Source organism: Anguilla rostrata, chromosome 2, assembly GCF_018555375.3.
Source record: "Anguilla rostrata isolate EN2019 chromosome 2, ASM1855537v3, whole genome shotgun sequence".
NCBI lineage: Eukaryota > Metazoa > Chordata > Actinopteri > Anguilliformes > Anguillidae > Anguilla > Anguilla rostrata.
Genome location: NC_057934.1, coordinates 64,774,698 through 64,795,126, shown reverse-complemented (window position 1 = coordinate 64,795,126; position 20,429 = coordinate 64,774,698). Strand labels below are relative to the sequence as shown.

At 47.1% G+C, this 20,429-nt stretch overlaps 2 protein-coding genes across 7 annotated transcripts; one reads left to right on the top strand and one right to left on the bottom strand.

Annotated features, from left to right (window-relative positions):
* The first annotated feature begins 421 nt into the window (after positions 1-421).
* lyl1 (LYL1 basic helix-loop-helix family member) lies at positions 422-7,660 on the top strand. Of its 2 annotated transcripts, none has more exons than XM_064323958.1 (4): positions 422-1,121; positions 3,846-5,127; positions 6,117-6,211; positions 6,673-7,660. In XM_064323958.1, the coding sequence occupies exons 2-4, from the start codon at positions 4,583-4,585 to the stop codon at positions 7,224-7,226; spliced, it is 1,194 nt and encodes a 397-aa protein (XP_064180028.1). In that variant the 5' UTR covers positions 422-1,121; positions 3,846-4,582; the 3' UTR covers positions 7,227-7,660. The 2 variants fall into 2 exon arrangements, with proteins under 2 accessions (XP_064180028.1, XP_064180027.1); XM_064323957.1 differs by having other exon boundaries at positions 6,670-7,660.
* A 3,182-nt stretch (positions 7,661-10,842) lies between these two features.
* Positions 10,843-20,321, bottom strand: LOC135248901 (uncharacterized). 5 transcript variants are annotated; one of them, XM_064323954.1, is made up of 7 exons: positions 20,185-20,321; positions 18,916-19,038; positions 14,850-15,418; positions 14,021-14,519; positions 12,887-12,946; positions 12,200-12,447; positions 10,843-11,860 (listed from the first exon to the last, which is right to left on the bottom strand). In XM_064323954.1, the coding sequence occupies exons 3-7, from the start codon at positions 15,411-15,413 to the stop codon at positions 10,898-10,900; spliced, it is 2,334 nt and encodes a 777-aa protein (XP_064180024.1). In that variant the 5' UTR covers positions 15,414-15,418; positions 18,916-19,038; positions 20,185-20,321; the 3' UTR covers positions 10,843-10,897. The 5 variants fall into 5 exon arrangements, with proteins under 5 accessions (XP_064180024.1, XP_064180025.1, XP_064180023.1 ...); XM_064323955.1 differs by lacking the exon at positions 20,185-20,321 and having other exon boundaries at positions 18,920-19,311; XM_064323953.1 differs by lacking the exon at positions 20,185-20,321 and having other exon boundaries at positions 18,916-19,310.
* Positions 20,322-20,429: the final 108 nt, after the last annotated feature.

Below are 20,429 nucleotides of genomic sequence, written 5' to 3'. Positions count from 1 at the left end.
TGTGTGTGCATGCACATGCGCATGTGTGTGTGTCTGTGTGTGTGAGTTTGTGTGTGGGTGGGTGTGCACGCGCGCATGTGTGTGTATATGAGTGCAGCGCTATTCCATTGTGATATAAGCCCTGTTTCCTTCTGGGAGTGATCCAGACCCTTTATAGTCTGGGACTGACCAGAAAGGTGGAAAGATGGGAGGGGGGGGTTAGATAGAGTGTGTGTTGGGGGGGGCGCATATTTCCTTATCTAACATGCACAGGCAGCTTTTGAGGCCCTTATCAGTACCCACCACATTGTAAAAGTACATCCTCTTGTCCAGCAGGGAGCGGAAATCTCTCTTTGCAACATGGTTCTCTCTTTCTGCGCATTCTCCAACACCCAGGTCTTTCCAACTGGCTGCCAACTGGAGCACTGTGTCTGCCTAGCAGCGAGAGAAGGAGGGAGAGTGAGAGAGAGAGAGACGGAGAGAGACGAGAGAGAGACGAGAGAGAGAGACGGAGAGAGAACAAGAGAGAGAGAGAGAGAGAGAGAGAGAGAACAGAGCGGTAGCTTGGCATCATTCTCATTACAGAACAAGCTTCAGTCATTGCTAAAAGGGATCTCCCACATTAAATTCAAGGGACTTTTTCTCATTGTGCTTTTTCATTTTTTTTAAACCATGGTAACCAGTTTTTAATTTTTTTTTATTTTTTACTTGCATTTAAACAAATATTTGAATGAAACACTACTTGCTGGAGCACCTACCAAGTTTGGAGTGTGAGAATTCCTGGCTGGTATGTTGGACATGTGTTGTATTGTAGCACAACTTCCACAGTCATAGGCTTGGGCACAAGTTTAACTGCGTACTGTACACATAGCAGGAAGCTTGGTTCTCTAAACCGACTCTCTCTCACACACACACACACGTACACACACACCCACACACACACACACACACACACACACGCACACACACGAACACGCACACAGACACATGCACACAGACACACGCACGCACACACAAACACAGACTCAACTGAGGGAATGACAAGGGGGGTGTTTCAGCACAGAGACCCAAGGCCACACTGGAAAAGCCATGTGCGTTGCTGCTGAAGTGGAGACACTTGTGAACGCGCTTCGTGAGAATGAGTGAGTATTTTGTTCAGGTTTTTATGGAAAAGGCACAGATTTTAATCACTCCAAACAAACACAAAGTGCTATTGTTATGGCTAATTGATTACAGTAACTTGAACTTTTCTGGACCGGTTGTTTCATTATTGATGTGTATATCAGGGTCTGGGTTTTTTTTTTTTTTTTTGTAATTGCCACCCTCTAGATTATCCCTGGTGCATTTGTAATTCAAGGAGTTTATTAATTCAGTACGGTGAAACAGTAGCATTGTAAAAATGCTTTGATCAAACTGCACATGGTTATGTTGGATCAATCAAATTCAAACTTGAGTGACGGATTTTTTTAAAGATTTGGTACAATTAAGCACCGTTCAAAAAGGGCTGGTAATTCTGTCGACATAATTTCCGTTTATATATATATATATGTATATCAGGTTTTTCTTGTCATAGGAAATAACATGCAGTATGTTTAATATCCCAATAATAACGCCTAAATCAGCCCGTATATTCAAAAACAATGCATTATACCTTAATCGAGCAGACATGCCTTTCTGCTTATATACACAATAAACCCAAAATAATTGCAATTTTACGATATTGCAGCATCCGACTATATTTCACGGATGCCTAGCTGAGCGCATGTAATCTCTTTCTTTTTTAATTATTTTTACTAATTGCCTATGTCATTTAGGCAACACTGTTATGTAATTTGTCGAGAACTGAAAATCTGTAGCTATATAATAAAACGATTAAATGCGCAATAAACAAAATTTTTATTTTTTATTTTCCATAAAAGCCGCGGCCTATTCTCATTTTTGTATTGACAAACGCCGGTTATACGCCGGTTAATTTTATAATTTGCGATTTCCATCATTGTTTTGCAAGGTCTGTGTATTGTAATGATTTTTTTTTTTATGACGGTCATTGCTTTTTATATTTGATGCTGTTGGAAATAGCCCGTGGATGTTTTAAACCAATTTTCGGTTTATGTTTCAATTGTTTTTTATTTCAAACTAACTTGTGCCCTGTAAGATATTTTTAAAGATCTAAACCCCTTTGCCCCAAATTAAACTATAGTATACAGTCAATAATTTTAGACATCGGAATTTGTATCTTCATTGTGCCGTAAACACTGATTACGAATTCTAATGTGTATTCAACGTTAAGTTAAACAGAACGCAGTCTTAATTTGGCATTTATTTAAGAGAGTAAAGCTTCATCATAATATCCGTGTGCCATTTAGAAATTTAATGAGGCCTGAAACTATTTCTACCATTTACGTTCAGTTTATATATATTGCTGCTATTATCAGAAATGCACATCGCTGTATCACTGCTATTGTTGTTGTTATAATAATAATAATAATAATAATAATAATAATAATAATTATTATTATTCTTAGTATTAGTAGTGGTAGTAGTAGTACTAGTCGTAGTAGTAGTATTATGCTGTAGACATTCATAAATATATATTATTTTACTTCTCCCGCCAACAAATCACATAATTTTTGCTTTCATATGAAAAATTATTAACATTTTGTAAATGTTAAAATTGTAATAATTACAATCCCTGTGCATGTCTAGATGATTGCCTTCCTGATTACTTAATCAGAAAAATCTACAACAATCCCTGAGGCACACAGGCACATGCCAACAGGCAACCATAAAATCTTTATTTTATGTATCGTTCATAGCATTGTATTGTTTTAATTATTTACGCATCAAGATTTGGAGTTTGACATTTAAAGTCAGCAACGAAGCAAAAAGCTGTTCTATTTTACAGCCTGCATAGGCAGAGAACAGGCTTTCCATTTTGTGGAAACAGCCTAGCATTGTCTCTTGCATCGTACTGTCCTGATATTAGCTAATTGGCATGCCATTTACTGTCACTGTTGACTCAATTCAAATCCGAAATGCTTCTAAATTAGGCAGATCTGTTGGAGTTCACGGTCGCTGTTGGATTCTATGACGACAGAGTGGTTGATTTGCAGCCGAACGTGAGAAACCCATGGTGTTTGCAGTTCCATGTCAATAATCGGCGGCAATGTGCACAGGGAGAAAAAGCGAACACACAATGCTATACTATGTTTACATTATGTCCCATAATACTTTTCGTGCTGTCAGTCCTGTGCATGTTATTGTGTGGCTTTCTGTTCAGATTCTCTCATCAACAAACGAACTTAACATTATGTTAGCCAACTGAACACAACCCCCCACCCCTCCAAAATAAAAAAATTTTTAAAAAGGAGAAACAAATAGGGGAAATTCACGCTGAAATAGAGATTTACATTTTTTCTATACAAAAGATGGTTCGGGGGAAAGGGGAAGAGATAGATTACAACACATTGAAATGAATCGTAAGAGTCAAACAGGCCTGGACAGGAGATCTGTCTTGGAAAGCCTTATATGAGTATAGTTACAAAGCAGGAGTTTAAGTACAGTATATATCATATGTGTCTTTAGTGGTGGTTATCTTCGTTTAAATGTCAATATGTCATTGTCCATTGTAATTAGCCATATACTAAACAAGACACCCGTGTCCAGCGCAGTTTAAGACCTGGAAAACTTCTGAAGCTTTTTGAGTTACGCATGCTCAAACACGCAGCAGTGCGTGTTTCCTGGGAATTAAAACTTACAACCTTTCAGTTATGAGCCCAGCTTTGAATCATTTTGGCACAGTGCGACCCCAGTTTTGCACTTTAACCTCCACACGACCTTATCGGACGGGGCCTTTATTTCGGCAGGTACTGCTCGGAATCCAGGCCCTCTGCCACCGGCGGTCTCGCGGAAACGCAGATGGTAGAGAACATTTGGTGACCACGGCGACAGAGGAAAAAGACTCAGGAGCCTCACACTGCCACAGGAACGCGGACACACGCGCGTCAGGACAGACGGACAGACGGACAGAATCCCTGGCCCGGGACTGACAAGGAGGGACAGAGGGCTGGAGGGGCGCGCTCCAATCTGCCGAGCCTCTTCGAAAGAACCGAGACCCCCGCGAAGACCACAGAGGAGCGGATGCAGGAAGTGAATTTTGGCTGATAGGACCCGCGTGGGACAAAGAGCGCGGCGTCCGCCTTCCGAAACTCCCAGGACTGTCCGAGAAGGGCCGACCATTTTAAGACGACTCGCGCTCACGAGAATGCACAGACATAGGCACACCGAAATTCTTCTTTCTGATGTCCCCGGCTTGCAGGCATTTGTGGAGGCCGGACTTGGTGTGTACTAACAAGGACCAAACCAGGGCTCAAAGGATGAACGACAATGAAGAGCAGCCATTCTCAGCCCACACACTGATTTAGCCTCTGGAGATGCACGAAGCAGAGCACTCCTGATACACACAGCTTCAGGAACGATAAAAACGAGTGAGGAGACCCAGACAAGGACGAGGTCTCTTGGCTAGCGCGTGAGCGGGACAGAGAACGGGAGAGAGAGAGAGAGAGAGAAACGGAGAGAGCGTTTGGGGGGTTCACAGAGGAAGATGATGGAAAAGCTGGAGCCCCCCATTTCCCCGGGCCCTTCGACCCCGGCGGTCAGTGACAGACAGAGCCCTGTGGAGACCGTGTCCCCCAGGGCCAGCAGCCCCCCGCCAAATGGGGCGGGGGCACAGGGAGGCACGGCCCAAAGCAGCCCCTCTGCGGAGCCCACCCCAACCCTCACCCCCACCCCCACTCCCACCCCCACCCATAACGCTGCAGCTGAGCCCATCGCCTCTGAGACAGCCAACCAGGGAGCAGGGACCGGCTCCCCTTCCTCTACTTCGCCCCTCCTCCTCCCAGGCTCTGACCCTGCCCCCACAACCCCTCCCCTCACCCCGTCCTCCTCCGCCCCTCTCCCGCCCAACATCCCCGTCATCAGTCTGGGGCACAGCAAGCCCCCCATCCCCCTCCCCCTCCCCAACCCCCAGTTCACCGCCCTGCACCCCATCCCAAACCTGGCCCAGCTGACCTCGCTCTCCAGCCCCATGTCCTCGCCTGCCTCTCTGCTCCCCCCTGCATACCTGTCCGGACACCCCTTCCTCAACAGGTAAGGGCTCCTCCCCCAGCTCAGGTCATTTCGGTCTTCTCTCTTTCTCTGTTCTTCACAGAAAATAATTCATAATTTGGACCACGGGCAATTCAAGTCGCACCAATGGGTTGCGGGGACCTATCACCCTCACTGATTGACACAACTCTCAAATGTCTCTGTGTAGTTTCCTAGCAACAGTGTTTGTCATTGTTCAGTTTTGTCCATTTCCTTTTTCCAGTGAAAAAGATGAAATGGAATACACAGAATAGGCAGACGAGGAAAACATTATTCCATATTGTTTTCCTTATGAATGAATATGGGATAAACAATAAACACTGGAGGCCCCTGGCTCTTGGTCTGTCTTGGAATGGCTTTGACTCTGCTCTGCTGCAGTCAAAGCAGCCATTCTTGTTAGAGCAATTTCCCTTTCCCCCCTGAACAGATCTGAAACACATGACACATTGCACAACTGCATGTCTCTCCCCTCTCTTCTACTTTCCTCCAGACGTTTGTCTCTCCTTTTTCCGACGCGTCTTGCTTCGGGAGGCTGTGCAGAAGTTCCGGTTCCATCTCAAGCAACCTCGCTGTGTTCACAGCAGGCACAAACAATCAATGATCTATTTTAATTCCAGTCCCTCAGCTGGGGCTGCGTGTAATGAACACAGATCTCTCCCCAGCATGCCTGCTCAATCACTGCTGCACAAGTAATCACACGTGAGGACGTGAAGGCTGCATTATACATGATTGCTTTTATGGATCGCCTTCACATCTTTCGCTGTTTTTTTATTTTTTAAATCTGATCTGTGCTTTTCTGATCTGGATCCACATAACAACCCTGCTGCAGATATATTAAAGGGAATGCCAAGGAAAATTTTCATATACATATAAAATATGTACGTGTATACATACACAGATAGATCATTCAATTTTTTTTTTGTCATATTTTCATGTGACAAGTTATGTTAGGTAGGCACTGTGTATTCACTCTCCTTCCTTCTGTTCCTTAGTGCTTACCTTGGCCAATCAGGAAACTACGGTATTTACACCAGCAGCCGCTTAAAGAGGAGGCCCTCCCTGCACTTTGAGATGGATCTGGCTGAGGGTGAGCGGGCTGCTGGCTCTCATGGTGACTTTTAAATCAGAAGGGATATCCACAGCCATGTGCTGAGTAGTGAATGGGTGTGCTTGTGTAACTCTGCACTGTTTTCGTTTCTGTGTGTCTGCGTGTGTGGGTGTGTGTGTGTGTGCGTGCGTGCTTGCGTGTGCGTGTGTGTCTATGTGTGTGTGTGTATGTGTGTGTGCATGTGTACGTGTGTGTGTGTGTGTGCGTGTGTACATGCGTGCGTGCGTGCGTGCGTGCGTGTGTGCGTGCGTGCTTGCGTGTGCGTGTGTGTCTATGTGTGTGTGTGTGTGTGTGTGTATGTGTGTGTATGTGTACGTGTGTGTGTGTGTGTGCATGTGTACGTGCGTGCGTGCGTGTGCGTGCGTGTGTGTGTGCGTGTGTGCGTGTATGTGTGTGTGTGTGTGCGTGTGTACCTGTGTGTGTGTGTGTGTGTGCAGCAGGTCCTCCTCAGAAGTTGGCGCGGCGTGTCTTCACCAACAGCAGGGAGCGCTGGCGGCAGCAGAACGTGAACGGGGCCTTCTCCGAGCTGCGCAAGCTCATCCCCACGCACCCGCCCGACAAGAAGCTCAGCAAGAACGAGATCCTGCGGCTCGCCATGAAGTACATCAACTTCCTGGTGCAGCTGCTGAGCGACCAGGACGGCGGCCTGGCCCGGGACACGGGGGCGGAGCAGCGGGAGGAGGGCGAGGACGCGGGGGAGAGGGCGAAAGGGGTCAATTCGCCAGACCTGCACCCCCACCTGCGGCGCACCACGCCTCCTCTGGGACTCCCGTTGCCCGGCCGACCGGCCTTGATCACCGCCTTCCATGACAGGAACTCTTCTGATTCCGTGATTGCCCTGGCAACCTCCCCAAACTCCAGCTGCTATGGAGACACCGACAGTGAGGAGAGTCTAGGTCCCAGGAACTCCGTCACGGTCACCCGTGGCAACAGCGGCCTGGATAAGGTCAAGGAACAGCTGCGGACAATGGCTACCGCGAGTGACCAGCGGTGACGTCGCATTTGCAGCGACTGTGAAAAAATAAAAACACAAGTAGAAGAATCATTTGGGGATTTAACATCTAAACTGACAGTATTCAAATACAATATCTTTCATTTATTTTGATCATTTTGACTGTGATACGGTATGTTGTCAAATAATTTTGTGTGCATGTGAGCGTGTGCATCCACATTGGCGATGCAATTATTTTTCCTAAAGGCTGCGAATACACATAGATAATAAATAGTTTACAATAGCCTGTCTTCGCTGTATTACCATAGAAACGTCACTGGAAGAACAAGAGAAATGCACAGCTCAGGCCCACTCTACTCTGTGTGCCTCAGGTGTGTCTTTATGTGGTGCAGAGCTCCACTCAATCTGGCCCTGAGGTGCATGGGCATAGAATGGCAAATACAACAACAACCAAAAAACAAAACAAAACAAAACAATAAGCTGCCAAAGAGTGTTTTGTGTGTGAGGATAAAGACAAATGAAGGTCAGGCAAGAGCCATATACTTGCTTCTGCTGTGTATTCCCATCAAACATGTGTTGGGAGACATTGAATATTAAACCCCTATACAACAGGAAAATACTAATAAACTGCTCATGCTCTTTTTTCAGGAAAAAAAAATTACATTTTTTGTCCACAATGTCCATGAGTGCTCTTCTAGGCACTGTTTGGTTCACACAGAACTGACCACACCTGAAGTGTTTTTTTTAAATACAAAAACAAGTGACAGCTCACCGCTCAATCTATTTTAAGCTGGTCAATAATGAAAAAGAACAGTTTTTTTTTTGTGTGTTTTCACGAAGAAAAATAGAACAAAAAAAGAAGAATAGAACTACAAAACCCTTCCACGGATGTTGTGACACTTGACGTTGCACTAGGCAAAAAGAACAAGCCCCACTTTAACCTTCCGTGTTGAACATCCTCTTATTACACAAACAGATCCTTTCACTCAAGAGCTCATATGTTCTCAAGCACTTCAGATCTCCTCAGAGAGAGTCCACGTTGAATGATATGATTTATTGAAGTAAGTTCCTTTCTCTGCTTGGGGGGGAATATTCTAGCATTCTAGCATAACAAGGTATTAACCATGACTATTCCAAATGTTCATGATGCCACAGATAATTCATTATTTATTTTATGTGATTTGATGATAAACTCATTGTGAGGATGAGGTGTTTGTCAAATTCATCAAGATTTATTTCAAAGTGTGCGTTACAAACAGACTCTGACAGACTTCGTTTTTTTTATTCAAGAAATACATAAAATCACAAAAATGTGTTTATCAGTCATGATATTTACTGAACTGATTGGGATTAGAGCAAGATTAGTTTTACTTAATTTACATTACCAGTACATATTTTGACAACGCAGTAAGTATGCAGTGTGTACAGTATATGATTAAGTATAACTGGCAAGTATTTGAAAGCATAAACATGTATTTAACATTTGATGAGCTTCATGAGCAACGTATGATCATTTCACAGCATTTGGCTCACAAGTTTTAAAGATTACAATTTTTCTGACTACCGATTGCACAACCATTGCGTGTTATAAGCCCTGCTCCATAACCACAACACCACACTGACACCTAAGTGTGTGTGTGTGTGTGCGTCTGTGTATGTCTGTGTGTAGGCGTGCGAGTATGTATGTATGTGTGTGCGTGTGTGTGTGTGTCTGTGTATGTGTGCGTGTGTGTCTGTGTGTGTGTGTGTGTGTGCGTGTGTGTGTGCGTGTATGTGTGTGCGTGCGTGTGTGCATGCGCGTGCGTGTGTATGCGTGCGTGTGCGCGCGCGTGTGTGTGTGCGCATTTATGTGAAATCGACAAAGCACTAAATAAACGGAATAAATAAACACTAGAAAAAAAACTAGCGAAACATACTTATGAAAAGACAGCGCAGCAGATGAAGTGGAAAACTGCATCCTGTGAGTGAGAGTAGCAGTTACAGCTCCTCTGAGCGCTGTGAGAACTGGAAGCGTGGAAATATTTGTGCCGCTTCTCGCGTACATTTGGGATGGTGTCAGTTTCCCACCGCAGCTGTGCTGAGGGGTCAGGCCCGGGGGGGGTGGAGGAGGGGGGGGGTGGCCCGGGGGGGGGTATGGCGGGGGGGTATGGCGGGGGGGTTGTGGGTCGAGGGGGCAGCGGGGCCTGCGGCCTGCCCTCCCTGTCAGGTGGCTGGGAAATGGTTACAGTTAGTGCTGTCTCATCCTCGGCCAGCCGGCTTCCTGAGGACCCGCGGCCAGGCCCGTGAGCACAGGAAGCTTGCGTAACCCGCGGCGACGCCGCGCAGCCTGCGCGGCCCCGCTCCCAGGACTCGCCGTGACATCCTGTGTCATAACACAGCGCGCCGCGAGCTGAGGTGGGCGGCCCAAACGCCTGCGTGGGCCGGAGGAGGGGTGAGCCGGGGGCGCGGAGAGGGGCGACCCCAAACGCACCCCCCAGCCTCCTGCCGGGCTCTGATACAGGGGGCCTCGGGCCCAGAGTGCATCTGGGGGCCTCAGATAAACTCTCTGGAAAAGTCGGAGTCGTCATTCCCCGCCACGCCCGCGCCACAGGCCCTCTCTGCACCTGCGTGTGCGTCCCCACCGCGCCCCGTTTATGCCGCAGTCGCCCCGGGTCACGACCTCAGCTGCCACCGCGAAGAGGATGCAGGGACCCCCCCCCACCCCCACCCCCGCCCCCCCGGCCTCCCACCTCAGCCCTGAACCCCCGCGCCGGGCTGTTTACAGACACACATGAAAACACCACAGCCTGGAAAACCCTGCAGGCTACGGGCTACTGGAGTGCACAGCAGCCAAGAGGGCACAGAGGACAAGGGGAACACAAAGGGCAGCACACTGCAGAGCACCAGTGCACGACTGGCTGCTTTGTCAAAGCAGCCTAACAGGGCCTGCCTCCCAGACCAGGATTCAGCCCAGTCCCAGACCAAGGGCCCTTTGTCAGTGGATACTTCCATTGGGCAGTTTTTAGCCCAAGCCCAAGGCTTAATCCCTGTCTGAGATCAGAGTATGTCTCAGAGGCTGGATTTAGTATTTTAACTGCACTTCAGCACTTCTGTGCTGATGGAGCAGATCTCTGAAAATTGTTGGACACAACACATAACAAATGCTAGTGTTAGTGTAGCTACTATATAATCAAATTCTCTAGGGCTAGTGAGTTTTGCTCAGAGGCTTGTTTTTGGAAAGCACAGCATGTATATTAGTTCATACATAATTTACAGCAAAAAAATTTAACAAATTACATTTGAATGCAAAGGCGCTCATGAATTGTGGATAAAATATAAAAACAAAAATTTATCATTCAAATATTACTTTGAAGGGTAAGCAGGATTTGAGAATGAGCCACACAAGAAATACTACATACTGCACACAGAATTACCTTTGATTCACCATATGGATTTATCATTCATTTCATTCTCGCTCTCTACAATGTAATTTTATCCAGGTAGGTACAATTAATCCAATCTGGTATGAGAAGTACTGAAATATCATTGTATGTGTTACTGTTGAGGAGACCAGTATTGTGCAAATTTAATGTGTGAGCATCTCCAGAATATACAATCATGGTTAAATACTGACACTTTATATGTCATACAAATTTAATTCATCACTTTTTTAATTCCATGAATTCATCCATCGGGGAATTAAAGTGATGACCCTGAACATAGGTAGCGATCTCTTACTCAGTTTTATTTTTCTGACTGTACTTCCGTCGCCCTACTTCTGTGGCCACTGAGCCAGCAGTCGCCCCGACTACACCCCCCAGGGGTCCCCCAAAAAATATCCCAACCACCCCACCCAGCAGAGCACCTCCCGCAACAAGTTTCGGGACTCTCCTCGCCCCCGTGGCCACTTTATCCCAAGCTGAGAGAAAGAACGACGGGGAGGTGGAGGAGGTGGGGGAGGAAGAGGAAGAGGAAGAGAGAGAGGACAGAGTGCCCACATTGAGGTCGCGCACGCTATTCTCCGCCTCCTCCCTGGCCTGATCCTGCAACTCCTCCTCCTCCATCTCCTGCACGGAGTACAGCGTGGAGGAGGAGGTGAAACACCTCTCCGTCTCCCGCGCCTGCACTTGCGCGCGCTCCGCGCCTCCCCTTTCCGGCTCTCTTTCTCTCCTCTCCCTCAGGATCTCCTCCTGCCTCTGTCTCACCCTGCTCTCCGCCTCCTGGAACAGGGAGCAGCTGTAGTAGGAGTCCCCGTTCTCCCTCACCGCTTGCTCCACCTTCTCCAGCAGCTCGGCCACGTTGGCCTCCCGCCCCCCCGCGCCGTCGCCGTCGCCGCCGCCGCCGCCACCGCCCCCCCCCCTCTCCAGGACGTGGTAGCGGTCGCCGCACCACTCCACCAGCTGGAGCAGGTCCTTGCGCTGCGTGATGATGTAGTCCTCCACGGCCCCGCCCTCCGGCAGGCGGTCGCCGTGGGTGAACAGCACCAGGGTGTGCCGCCGCACCGCGTCCCGCCCGAACACCGCCTCCAGCGCCCCCAGCGCCTCCAGCTCCATCTTGGCCGGCTGGTCCACCGGGACGCACAGGAGGAAGGCGTGGGGCCCCGGGGCCGAGAGGGCCACGCAGTTGGAGACCTGGCGCCGAACGTCCTCCGGGGGGAGCTCTGAGCAGAACCAGTCGGGCGTGTCCACCACAGCCACCTGCACAAAGCATCATCCTCCGTTAGCCAACCAGGCAGCAGAGACAGGAGCCCGTTCCCCATCTCATTTTAAAGGGCTGGGTTTGCACCTCATCTGCCATGCTTTACTCTGCGCCTTCTCAGCGCGTTCATGAGCAGTACGCAAACATGCCTCTCATTCCAGCATTAATCATCAGTCTGTCTTTCAGGGTTTAATCTAATCTTTTAAAGATTAAAGGTTTGTAAGCAGGTTTGTGTTGCCGCCATTGTTCTTCCACAGTCGTAAACAATGTAAATGGAATGTAAAAAGTGAATGGACATGCGCATGAACTGTAAGGCATTATGAAGCTCAGTGTCTTACCCGTTGCCCAGCAGCGGTTCCCTTCTTCTTCTCACAGGCCTGAGTGACAGCAACCGCGCCGTTGCCCCGGGACACAAACGCCTCCCTGCCCAGGATCGTGTTACCCGCCGCGCTCTTCCCCGCCCCTGTCCGGCCTAGCAGCACCAGCCTCAGCTGTGAGGACTGTGAGGAAGAGGAGGGAAATGAAGGAGAGGAGGGAGAGGGAGAGGGAGAGACGGGGCTTTCAGGGGGGGAGATCTGGTGGTGGCCTGGGAAAATGAGAGATGGAGAGGAAGACGAAGAGGGAGAACCAGAAATATGAACATGGAATCTTAAAAGTGTACAGTTAAAATGACATGACAACAACTGTCCCAAGACAACAGGCCACTATTTAGAAGCAAACAAGTACAATCAAAATTGGTAAACAGTGTGAGACAAAAAGCATATATTTAACATATATTTTTTACAAATCTTAAATTTCATCAAAATAAAATGAGCTTAAAGGAGTGAATTTAAAAAGAGTTAGCTAGATTGGGTTTTCTATCACCAATTAAAATAAGAATCACATTTTAAAGTTAATGTATATTCCTTAGAATAAGACAGACAAAAAGGGAAGAAGACAAAGATAACTTTAAAAGTCTAGAATACAGGAGGCTAAAGTTCTTAGGTACAAATAGACAGCAGCATAGACTAAGCAAAGTCACTTACAGGTGTTGACAAAGTTCTGGTTGAGTTTCATCTCTGTCATCTGAGAGAGAAGAGCGCCCTCTAATGACAAGAAATAATAAATAAAATGCAGATCAGTGAGCATTTTACATACCACTGCACATTCAGCAAGAAAATCCACCAAAAGATTCCTCGAAATTCTAAATCTATAAACTGTTGGCATACAAAAAATCTATAAAATGAGAGGTGCTTTGATGCATCACAATGCAGTGATAATCTCAGAGAGGGAGAGAGAAGTACATCTCTGCCTGCCGTAATCTCAGGGACAAAGATTGACTACCAAATTTATTAATTCTGTTTACTAATTAATTCATTATGAACATATTTTCTTTTCTTGGCATTGTTATTATTATTGTTGTTGTTGTTGTTGTTGTTGTTACTACAATTAGACATAGTAATTGTTTGGTTCAATTTATGTTCTAATATATTTCTGTATTTATATACGTACCCTTTGGCAATATTTACAAATGTATTTCATGCCAATAAAGCATTTTGAATTTGAATTTGAGAAGACAAAAAATGCTTGCGCATCGACTGCTGACGTTAATTGCTTCACTGACCCTGACAAGACGAGAAACAGAAAGACAAAATGGAGGAGAGATTCACTAGGAGATAGAATGCGCCGAGAGACGTTGAGATAAGCGGAAAGAGGAAGAAAAGGTGGGGCGACGGCAGAACAGAAACTGACAGACAACGAAAGGAATGAAGGAGTACGAGACATCGGACCCACAGCGGCAACACCCTACGCAGGCTTCCCAACAGGGTGCTAGGCCCTATACTGCACAGGATCTAGGCCCTCAAACCATATGCTGCCGGTTTGTAGCCTGGCATTGTGGGCGTGCTGCGGGCATCGACATTGTAGCCGAGAGTGAGGCTTCAGCGTTTGTCTCCGTGAACGAAATTACCATATTCTGTCAATCATTAACCAGGCCTTAGCCAATCCCATGAGCTTGACTGCCACAGGGCAAATTAGTGCCATTAATTGCAGGTGCCAAGCTCCTGTTTTGGCCATCGCAGCCGCGGGTCCCTGCCTGCACTTCCTGGTTCTGTGAGTATCGCCTGTGACCCGTTGTGATGAGCTGGTGACAGCGACAGACGGGGCAGGTCTTTTCGTACCCTCAGTCAGCCGGAAGCTGGAGCTCCTCCGCAGGGGTGAGCCGTCAGTCTCTTCCGGTGTCCCAGGCTGCGAGGCTTGCTGCGGTGCGGGTGGCTCCTGGGGTAGCTGCTGGGGTAGTTGCTGGGGCAGCTCCTGGGGTAGCTGCTGGGGTAGTTGCTGGGGCAGCTCCTGGCGTAGCTGCTGGGGTAGTTGCTGGGGTAGCTCCTGGCGTAGCTGCTGGGGTAGTTGCTGGGGCAGCTCCTGGCGTAGCTGCTGGGGTAGTTGCTGGGGCAGCTCCTGGCGTAGCTGCTGGGGTAGTTGCTGGGGCAGCTTCTGGGGTAGCTGTGCCTGGAGCCCGTTGCCCACGTGTCTCAGTTTAACGGTCTCCTCCGGCTGCGCCTCTCTCTCTGCGAGAAACGTCCTTTCCTGCTTCCCTGCGCCGACCGCTCGGTCCTCCACTCGTCTCCTCGGGCCACCGGACACGTAACAGCCCCCGTTCTCCTGCGCCAAGCGCTCCAGCTGTGTGTGTGTGTGTGTGTGTGTGTGAGAGAGAGAGAGAGATAGAGAGAGAGAGACAGAGAGAGAGAGAGAGAGAGAATAATAACAATTATTATTGTTATTATTATTATTATACACACAGATTTCTTTTCCACTGTCCTTAAAAAAAATCATCAGACCATTCAGACCATTCTGCAACCTCAGGGTGCCTTCAGATGCAACACATGATATGGCGGTTATGGTCATTATCATCATTGCCTGGTAGATGACTGTAATGCAGGGTACTGCAATGCTGCTGTGGTCATTATTATCATGGTCCTCATCGGCACTCTTCCTCGGGCTGCTCCTCACCTTGTCCAGCAGCGCCCGGACCTGCGGTCTGTCCTGAGGCCGGCGGTTGTTGAAGACGTGGTACCTGCCCCCGCACCGTTCCACCACCTCCCGAAGCCCGGGGTCCTCCCCTGCCAGGTAGTCCTCGGCCGTCCTGCCCGACAGGTAGTCCCCGCAGGTGAACAGCACCAGGGCGTGCCGCAGGGCCCCGGGCCCGAACATGTTCTCCAGCTCGCCGGGCACGCGCGGCTCCACGTCCGTGAACTCGCCCACGGGGACGAGCACGAGGAACGCGTGGGGCCCCGGCTCGCACAGGGAGAGCGCCCGCTTGGTCTCCTCCTTGACGCTGGACTCCAGCTGGCCCCCGCTCCAGTACCAGCGCGGGGCCTCCACCAGGGACAGCTTCCGCCCCTCCGACACGCCCTGCCTCAGCTGGCAGGTCCTGGGGCTCCTGGAGCCGGAGGCCATGGCGTGCTGCCCCAGGAGGGTGTCCCCAGACAGGGTCTTACCGCAGCCGATGGAGCCCAGGAGGATCAGCCGCAGCTCCGGGGTGCCGGGGGGACAGGCGTTCCAGTCCTCGGTCATATCTCCTGGGGAGAGAGAGGGAGAGTCACAGCTCAGCTCCCCACTATCGGAGCGCACCGCAGCGGGGGCACAGAGGGCGGGCACCTGGGGGTCTCCGCTGTGGAAAAACAAAACGAAACCCAGGGACAACGTATGGTTGTACATGCTCGGCATATATAAGCCATCGTCCCGGTGCGCTTCTTATAGTCCTGGTTCTGTCAGTCCCTCTCCTGGAGTTTCAGAATTCAAAGCTTGTAAGTACCGGTAGTCATTTTTACATTGCAAGACACTTCAATGTATATATCACGATTATAAATCATTTCATGAATTATCTACTATGGGTTTGCTGAAAAAATTGTATATATATATATACAAAGTCTTTTTTTCTGTGCCACTGTGTATGTCACATTCCATGTAACATGTGCAATGTGAGGAATGTGGTGTGATTCTCAAATGACCCAGTAGCGTGTTGCTCACACATGCACTATCACAGACGCACATGCACTGTCACAGATGTACAGATGCACTATCACAGATACACATGCACTATCACAGACGCACATGCACGATCACAGATGCACATGCACGATCACAGATGCACATGCACTATCAAAGGCACACACGCACACATTCCTATCACTTTCACAGAAAGCCTCTATTTGGAAGTAAAACTTCAGCGCCTCCAGTCCCAAGTATTGATCTGCTCACACCTGTTTGGCTGAGTGACAGTGGGACTGTGGAATTACAGCGGTGTTGGGAGCACTGCAGAGTTCCAGAGGCAATGCACAAAAACGTCGCAGGTTCTCGGCACTGTGAATTTCTGTGAAATCCGCAGTTGTACGAAGCTATAGTACTGTGAAATTATATATGACTACGAGTGTAGTTATAGCTATGTGGAACAGAATGTAACTGTAGTACTGTGAAATTATGTAGAACTACAAATGTAGTTATAGCTATGTGGGGCAGAATGTAACTGTAGTACTGTGAAATTATGTAGAACTACAAATGTAGTTATAGCTCAGTGGGGCAGAATGTAACTGTAGTACTGTGAAATTATGTAGAACTACAAATGTAGTTATAGCTATGTGGGGCAGAATGTAACTGTAGTACTGTGAAATTATGTAGAACTACAAATGTAGTTATAGCTATGTGGGGCAGAATGTAACTGTAGTACTGTGAAATTATGTAGAACTACAAATGTAGTTATAGCTCAGTGGGGCAGAATGTAACTGTAGTACTGTGAAATTATGTAGAACTACAAATGTAGTTGTAGCTATGTGGAACAGAATGTAACTGTAGTACTGCATAGTGCAGCAACACAGAACTGTAAGAGCACAGTTATACAACTGTGGAGTAATTAGTGTGCAGTTTTATCACTGTGGAATCCTTCCCTCAAATCGAAACGTCTTGAGACAGAGCAACCGCAGGCAATAAATGTTAGGAATTATGTCAGTGTTCATGTAAAAGGTACATACTGCACCTGTGGAGTAAAAAGAAAATGATTAACAGGAGTGCGTTGGTTCAAAAAAAATGTATGTACGTTAGATAACCGGACGGAGTGTGGCACAGTTGGTAAGGAACTGGGCTTGTAACCGAAAGGTCGTAGGTTCGATTCCCGGGTAAGGACACTGCCGTTGTACCCTTGAGCAAGGTACTTAACTGGAATTACTTCAGTATAGATATCCATCTGTATAAATGGATACAATGTAAAATGCTATGTAGAAAAAGTTGTGTAAGTTGCTCTGGATAAGAGCGTCTGCTAAATGCCTGTAATGTAATGCAATAACCTGTACAGCTATCCTCCAGTATTTACATTCATGAGAGTGGATCAGGTCAACAGTGTGTGTTGTCACCAAAGGAAATGCAGTATCAACAACTCTGTTGGCCGTACATAGCAGAACAGTACTGGACTTACATTAAATTAGTGCTATCTACAGTACGTATTAAATTTCCTCCTTTTAATAATAAGTATTTTTGAAAGGAAAAGGTCTCAGTTATCAATGCTTCAGGTTGTCCATGTTTTTATCGTGTCTATGCAAGAGCAGATGTGTGTATGTACCCTCTTTGTAGGGGCGTGAATCTTACTTTTTTTACCACAGTTTATCAGTGCATAGAATACTTGCTATCTTTTTTAATCGAGAATATTCAGGCAGCCAGCAAGAAGGATGTTTGTCGTTTCCAGTTTGTTTGCTTTTGTGAGAGTGCACATGATATAGGATGGTCTGTTTTCTTAGTTACAATTTACGGAAGGAATAAAAATAAAAAAGTGAGATCAATTGCTTGAGTTCCGTGGCCATTTTATTTTGCTTTGGCAGAAAACTTTTAACTTGATCACACAACAGCTACCTAATGTAGCTGTTAGACAGACAGTGTCTCTCCAGCCCTAAAATTTCACAAGGCCAAGCAGTTCCATGCTTTTGGTAGGAACTGCTAGAAATGGCTTCCATTAGCTAAATGTGGTGTTTGTTCTTTCTCTTGTTCCTATCAGGGCCCAAAGCGGTGTTCATGTTATTTTGACAGGCGTATTGGCTTTTATAGCCATATTGATTTTTTAGCAGTCTCCCCCATTCATTTGGACCGGTTCAACATTTTGGAATTGATGAAGTTACTTGGATCGGTGCATGGGGGATCAACCTGGTGAATTTCCACACCACTATCTAACAGTACTCCCTGCTGAAAGTAGTCTGTCTTTACTTTATATCCCTCCTTCCTCCCCTACAGCACTGGAGTACACCACGACACACCCTGCAGGGCCAGTCTTACTGCATTCTGCCTTGACTAATGTGCACAGACAAACCACACACATACACACATACAGAGGCACACACACACAGACCCACACACGCACACAGACACACACACACACACACACACACACAGACCCACGCACACACACATACAGACTCACACACACACATACACACACAGACAAACCACACACACACACACGCACACAGACAGACACACACACACACACACACACACACCACGCAGACGCACACACACATATACACACACAGACAAACCACACACATACACACACACACACATACACTGAGGCAGATATACACAGGCACAAGCACAGTGCGCACTCTTCTCGATCCTCTACACCCATACATTTATCTTCATACATACAATGTGTACATTGGAGTTAACTTGTATGGTACATACACTGTGCGGTTTTCTCTACGTCCTAACAAGCACCCAAGCACATTGTTGTCAAAGCATCTCATTATAATTCATATATTAGAAAAAAAGTTGTGGTGTTAGTATTATACATGTAATCAATATACAACTGTCTTGATAGATACTACCATGTCTGTCCCACTAACACAAATATTTTCTTATGTTTCCAGAAACATGCCTCAAACGACATGCACTTGTTTCACAATACAACAAAATGAACTATACTTCACTTGCGAGACTAGAAAATTTGTCCGTCACAGAACTGAACAGATTTGTGAAAATTTGTGTGACACCATCTCATCTTATTTGATAATAATGGATTGGAGAATAAACTCACCTACTGTAGAAGTGAAGAAGTTATCTCTCTCTCTCTCACTCTTGTTTCACTTTACTTTCTTTTCTCTTTGGCGTCTTTCTTCCGTCGGTTTTCCTGAGTAGCTCAATCTCTTTCAATCTCCACCTTTCCAAGTAAGCGTTTAAAGGTGTGTTTTCAGTCTTAAGTGTCACCTGTCCTCCCTCTCTCACTCTCTCTCTCACTCTCTCTCTTACACACATCTTGTGCCACTTGTTCTCAGGCATTCCGTTCTGGGGTGGAGCCGTACCCATTAATATACATGATTCACCGAATCCCAATTTCAGTCGTGCCCCGCCACAGTGTGACTGCAGAAGCGCAGTGGTGCGCACCACAGGAGCCACCGGCGCTGGCCCTGAGAGCGCAGCGATGACACGCGGGGGAATGACTTCTGCCATCTTGTGTCACCGTGGTCCTCACAGCGCATCAGCGATCGCACGGTGCAAACACGCAGCAGCAGCAGCACTGTGCTCGCTGTGTGTTATAATTCTTTGTTGGATGTTTTCTGATATTAACTTTACATTCCGCAAAACAAACATCCATTTTTGTTTTTGTTGAAGCTTGTGTTCCACCCGACGTGATGAGAAGCCGTACTATGTTTCTGTGTTTTATTTTTTTTTTATTTTTTTTTTTTTTTAAGGCACCAGTGGTGGTAATTATGATAACTATATCATGCTAATGCTGAAGGACTTGAAAAGAAAACCCACGGAAAGTGTTTGGCTGCAGGCATTATATTGACAATGCTTCCGAAGCCCATTCCAAAATGGGTAGTTTGTCCAACCAATCACTCCCTGGGTGAAAATCCTCTGTGGGGGGTGTCAAGTAAAGAAAAGAAAAAAAACGAGCATGCAGCTTCTTCCTATGTTTATTACAAGGCAACTCATTTTGCGTCAATAAATGAAGCACATTGTGTTGCAAATTTGTATGAAATGTGCTCTATAAATGAAGGCTGATTGATTGATTGAAATCCTTCTGTTACTGTCATGGACCCAGTCGAAACTGACATATTATTTGGGCATAGTAAATGGCAATGGAATTTTAAATAAAATACCTGCAAAGTACACCCAAAATAGTTCCCCCCCCCCACTCAGGTTCCACTCCCACACAAACTCTCCTACATTCCAGATCCAATGCAAACATTACATAACCTTTGCCATTGAAAACGCAGTGCCGGTCAAATGACGAGTTTGCTCTTTGGACGTTAAAAACACCGGCGTGTTCCCGTACGCAGCCAGCTACTTCAGCAACACTGACCTGTCAAAGGCAAGTCCAGGTGGCAGGGCAGAGGGGCTCAGCAAGCGTGGCACAGAAGGATTGGAGAAGGGACTCCGTCTCCACAGACATGCTGTAAAATGACACTGTGCCAGCTGGCCAGTCCAGGCATACCAGCCCCCCCCCCCTTCCCCCCCTGTCAGACAGGAGAAAAGGGGGCAGTGTTGAAAGTTATCTGGTTGTTGTTCCACACAGAGTAAAATTTGTGACAGGCAATGTAGGTCTCA

Excerpts from the sequence above, each read along its gene's own strand:
- lyl1 (XM_064323957.1), top strand. The coding sequence starts at position 4,583 with ATGATGGAAAAGCTGGAGCCCCCCATTTCCCCGGGCCCTTCGACCCCG. Across the intron at positions 5,128-6,116 it reads GGACACCCCTTCCTCAACAG|TGCTTACCTTGGCCAATCAG; the intron begins GTAAGGGCTCCT and ends TCTGTTCCTTAG. Across the intron at positions 6,212-6,669 it reads TGAGATGGATCTGGCTGAGG|CAGGTCCTCCTCAGAAGTTG; the intron begins GTGAGCGGGCTG and ends GTGTGTGTGCAG.
- LOC135248901 (XM_064323951.1), bottom strand. The coding sequence starts at position 15,566 with ATGCCGAGCATGTACAACCATACGTTGTCCCTGGGTTTCGTTTTGTTT. Across the intron at positions 14,520-14,849 it reads TCCGGGCGCTGCTGGACAAG|CTGGAGCGCTTGGCGCAGGA; the intron begins GTGAGGAGCAGC and ends ACACACACACAG. Across the intron at positions 11,861-12,199 it reads GAACCGCTGCTGGGCAACGG|GTGGCTGTGGTGGACACGCC; the intron begins GTAAGACACTGA and ends TGCTTTGTGCAG.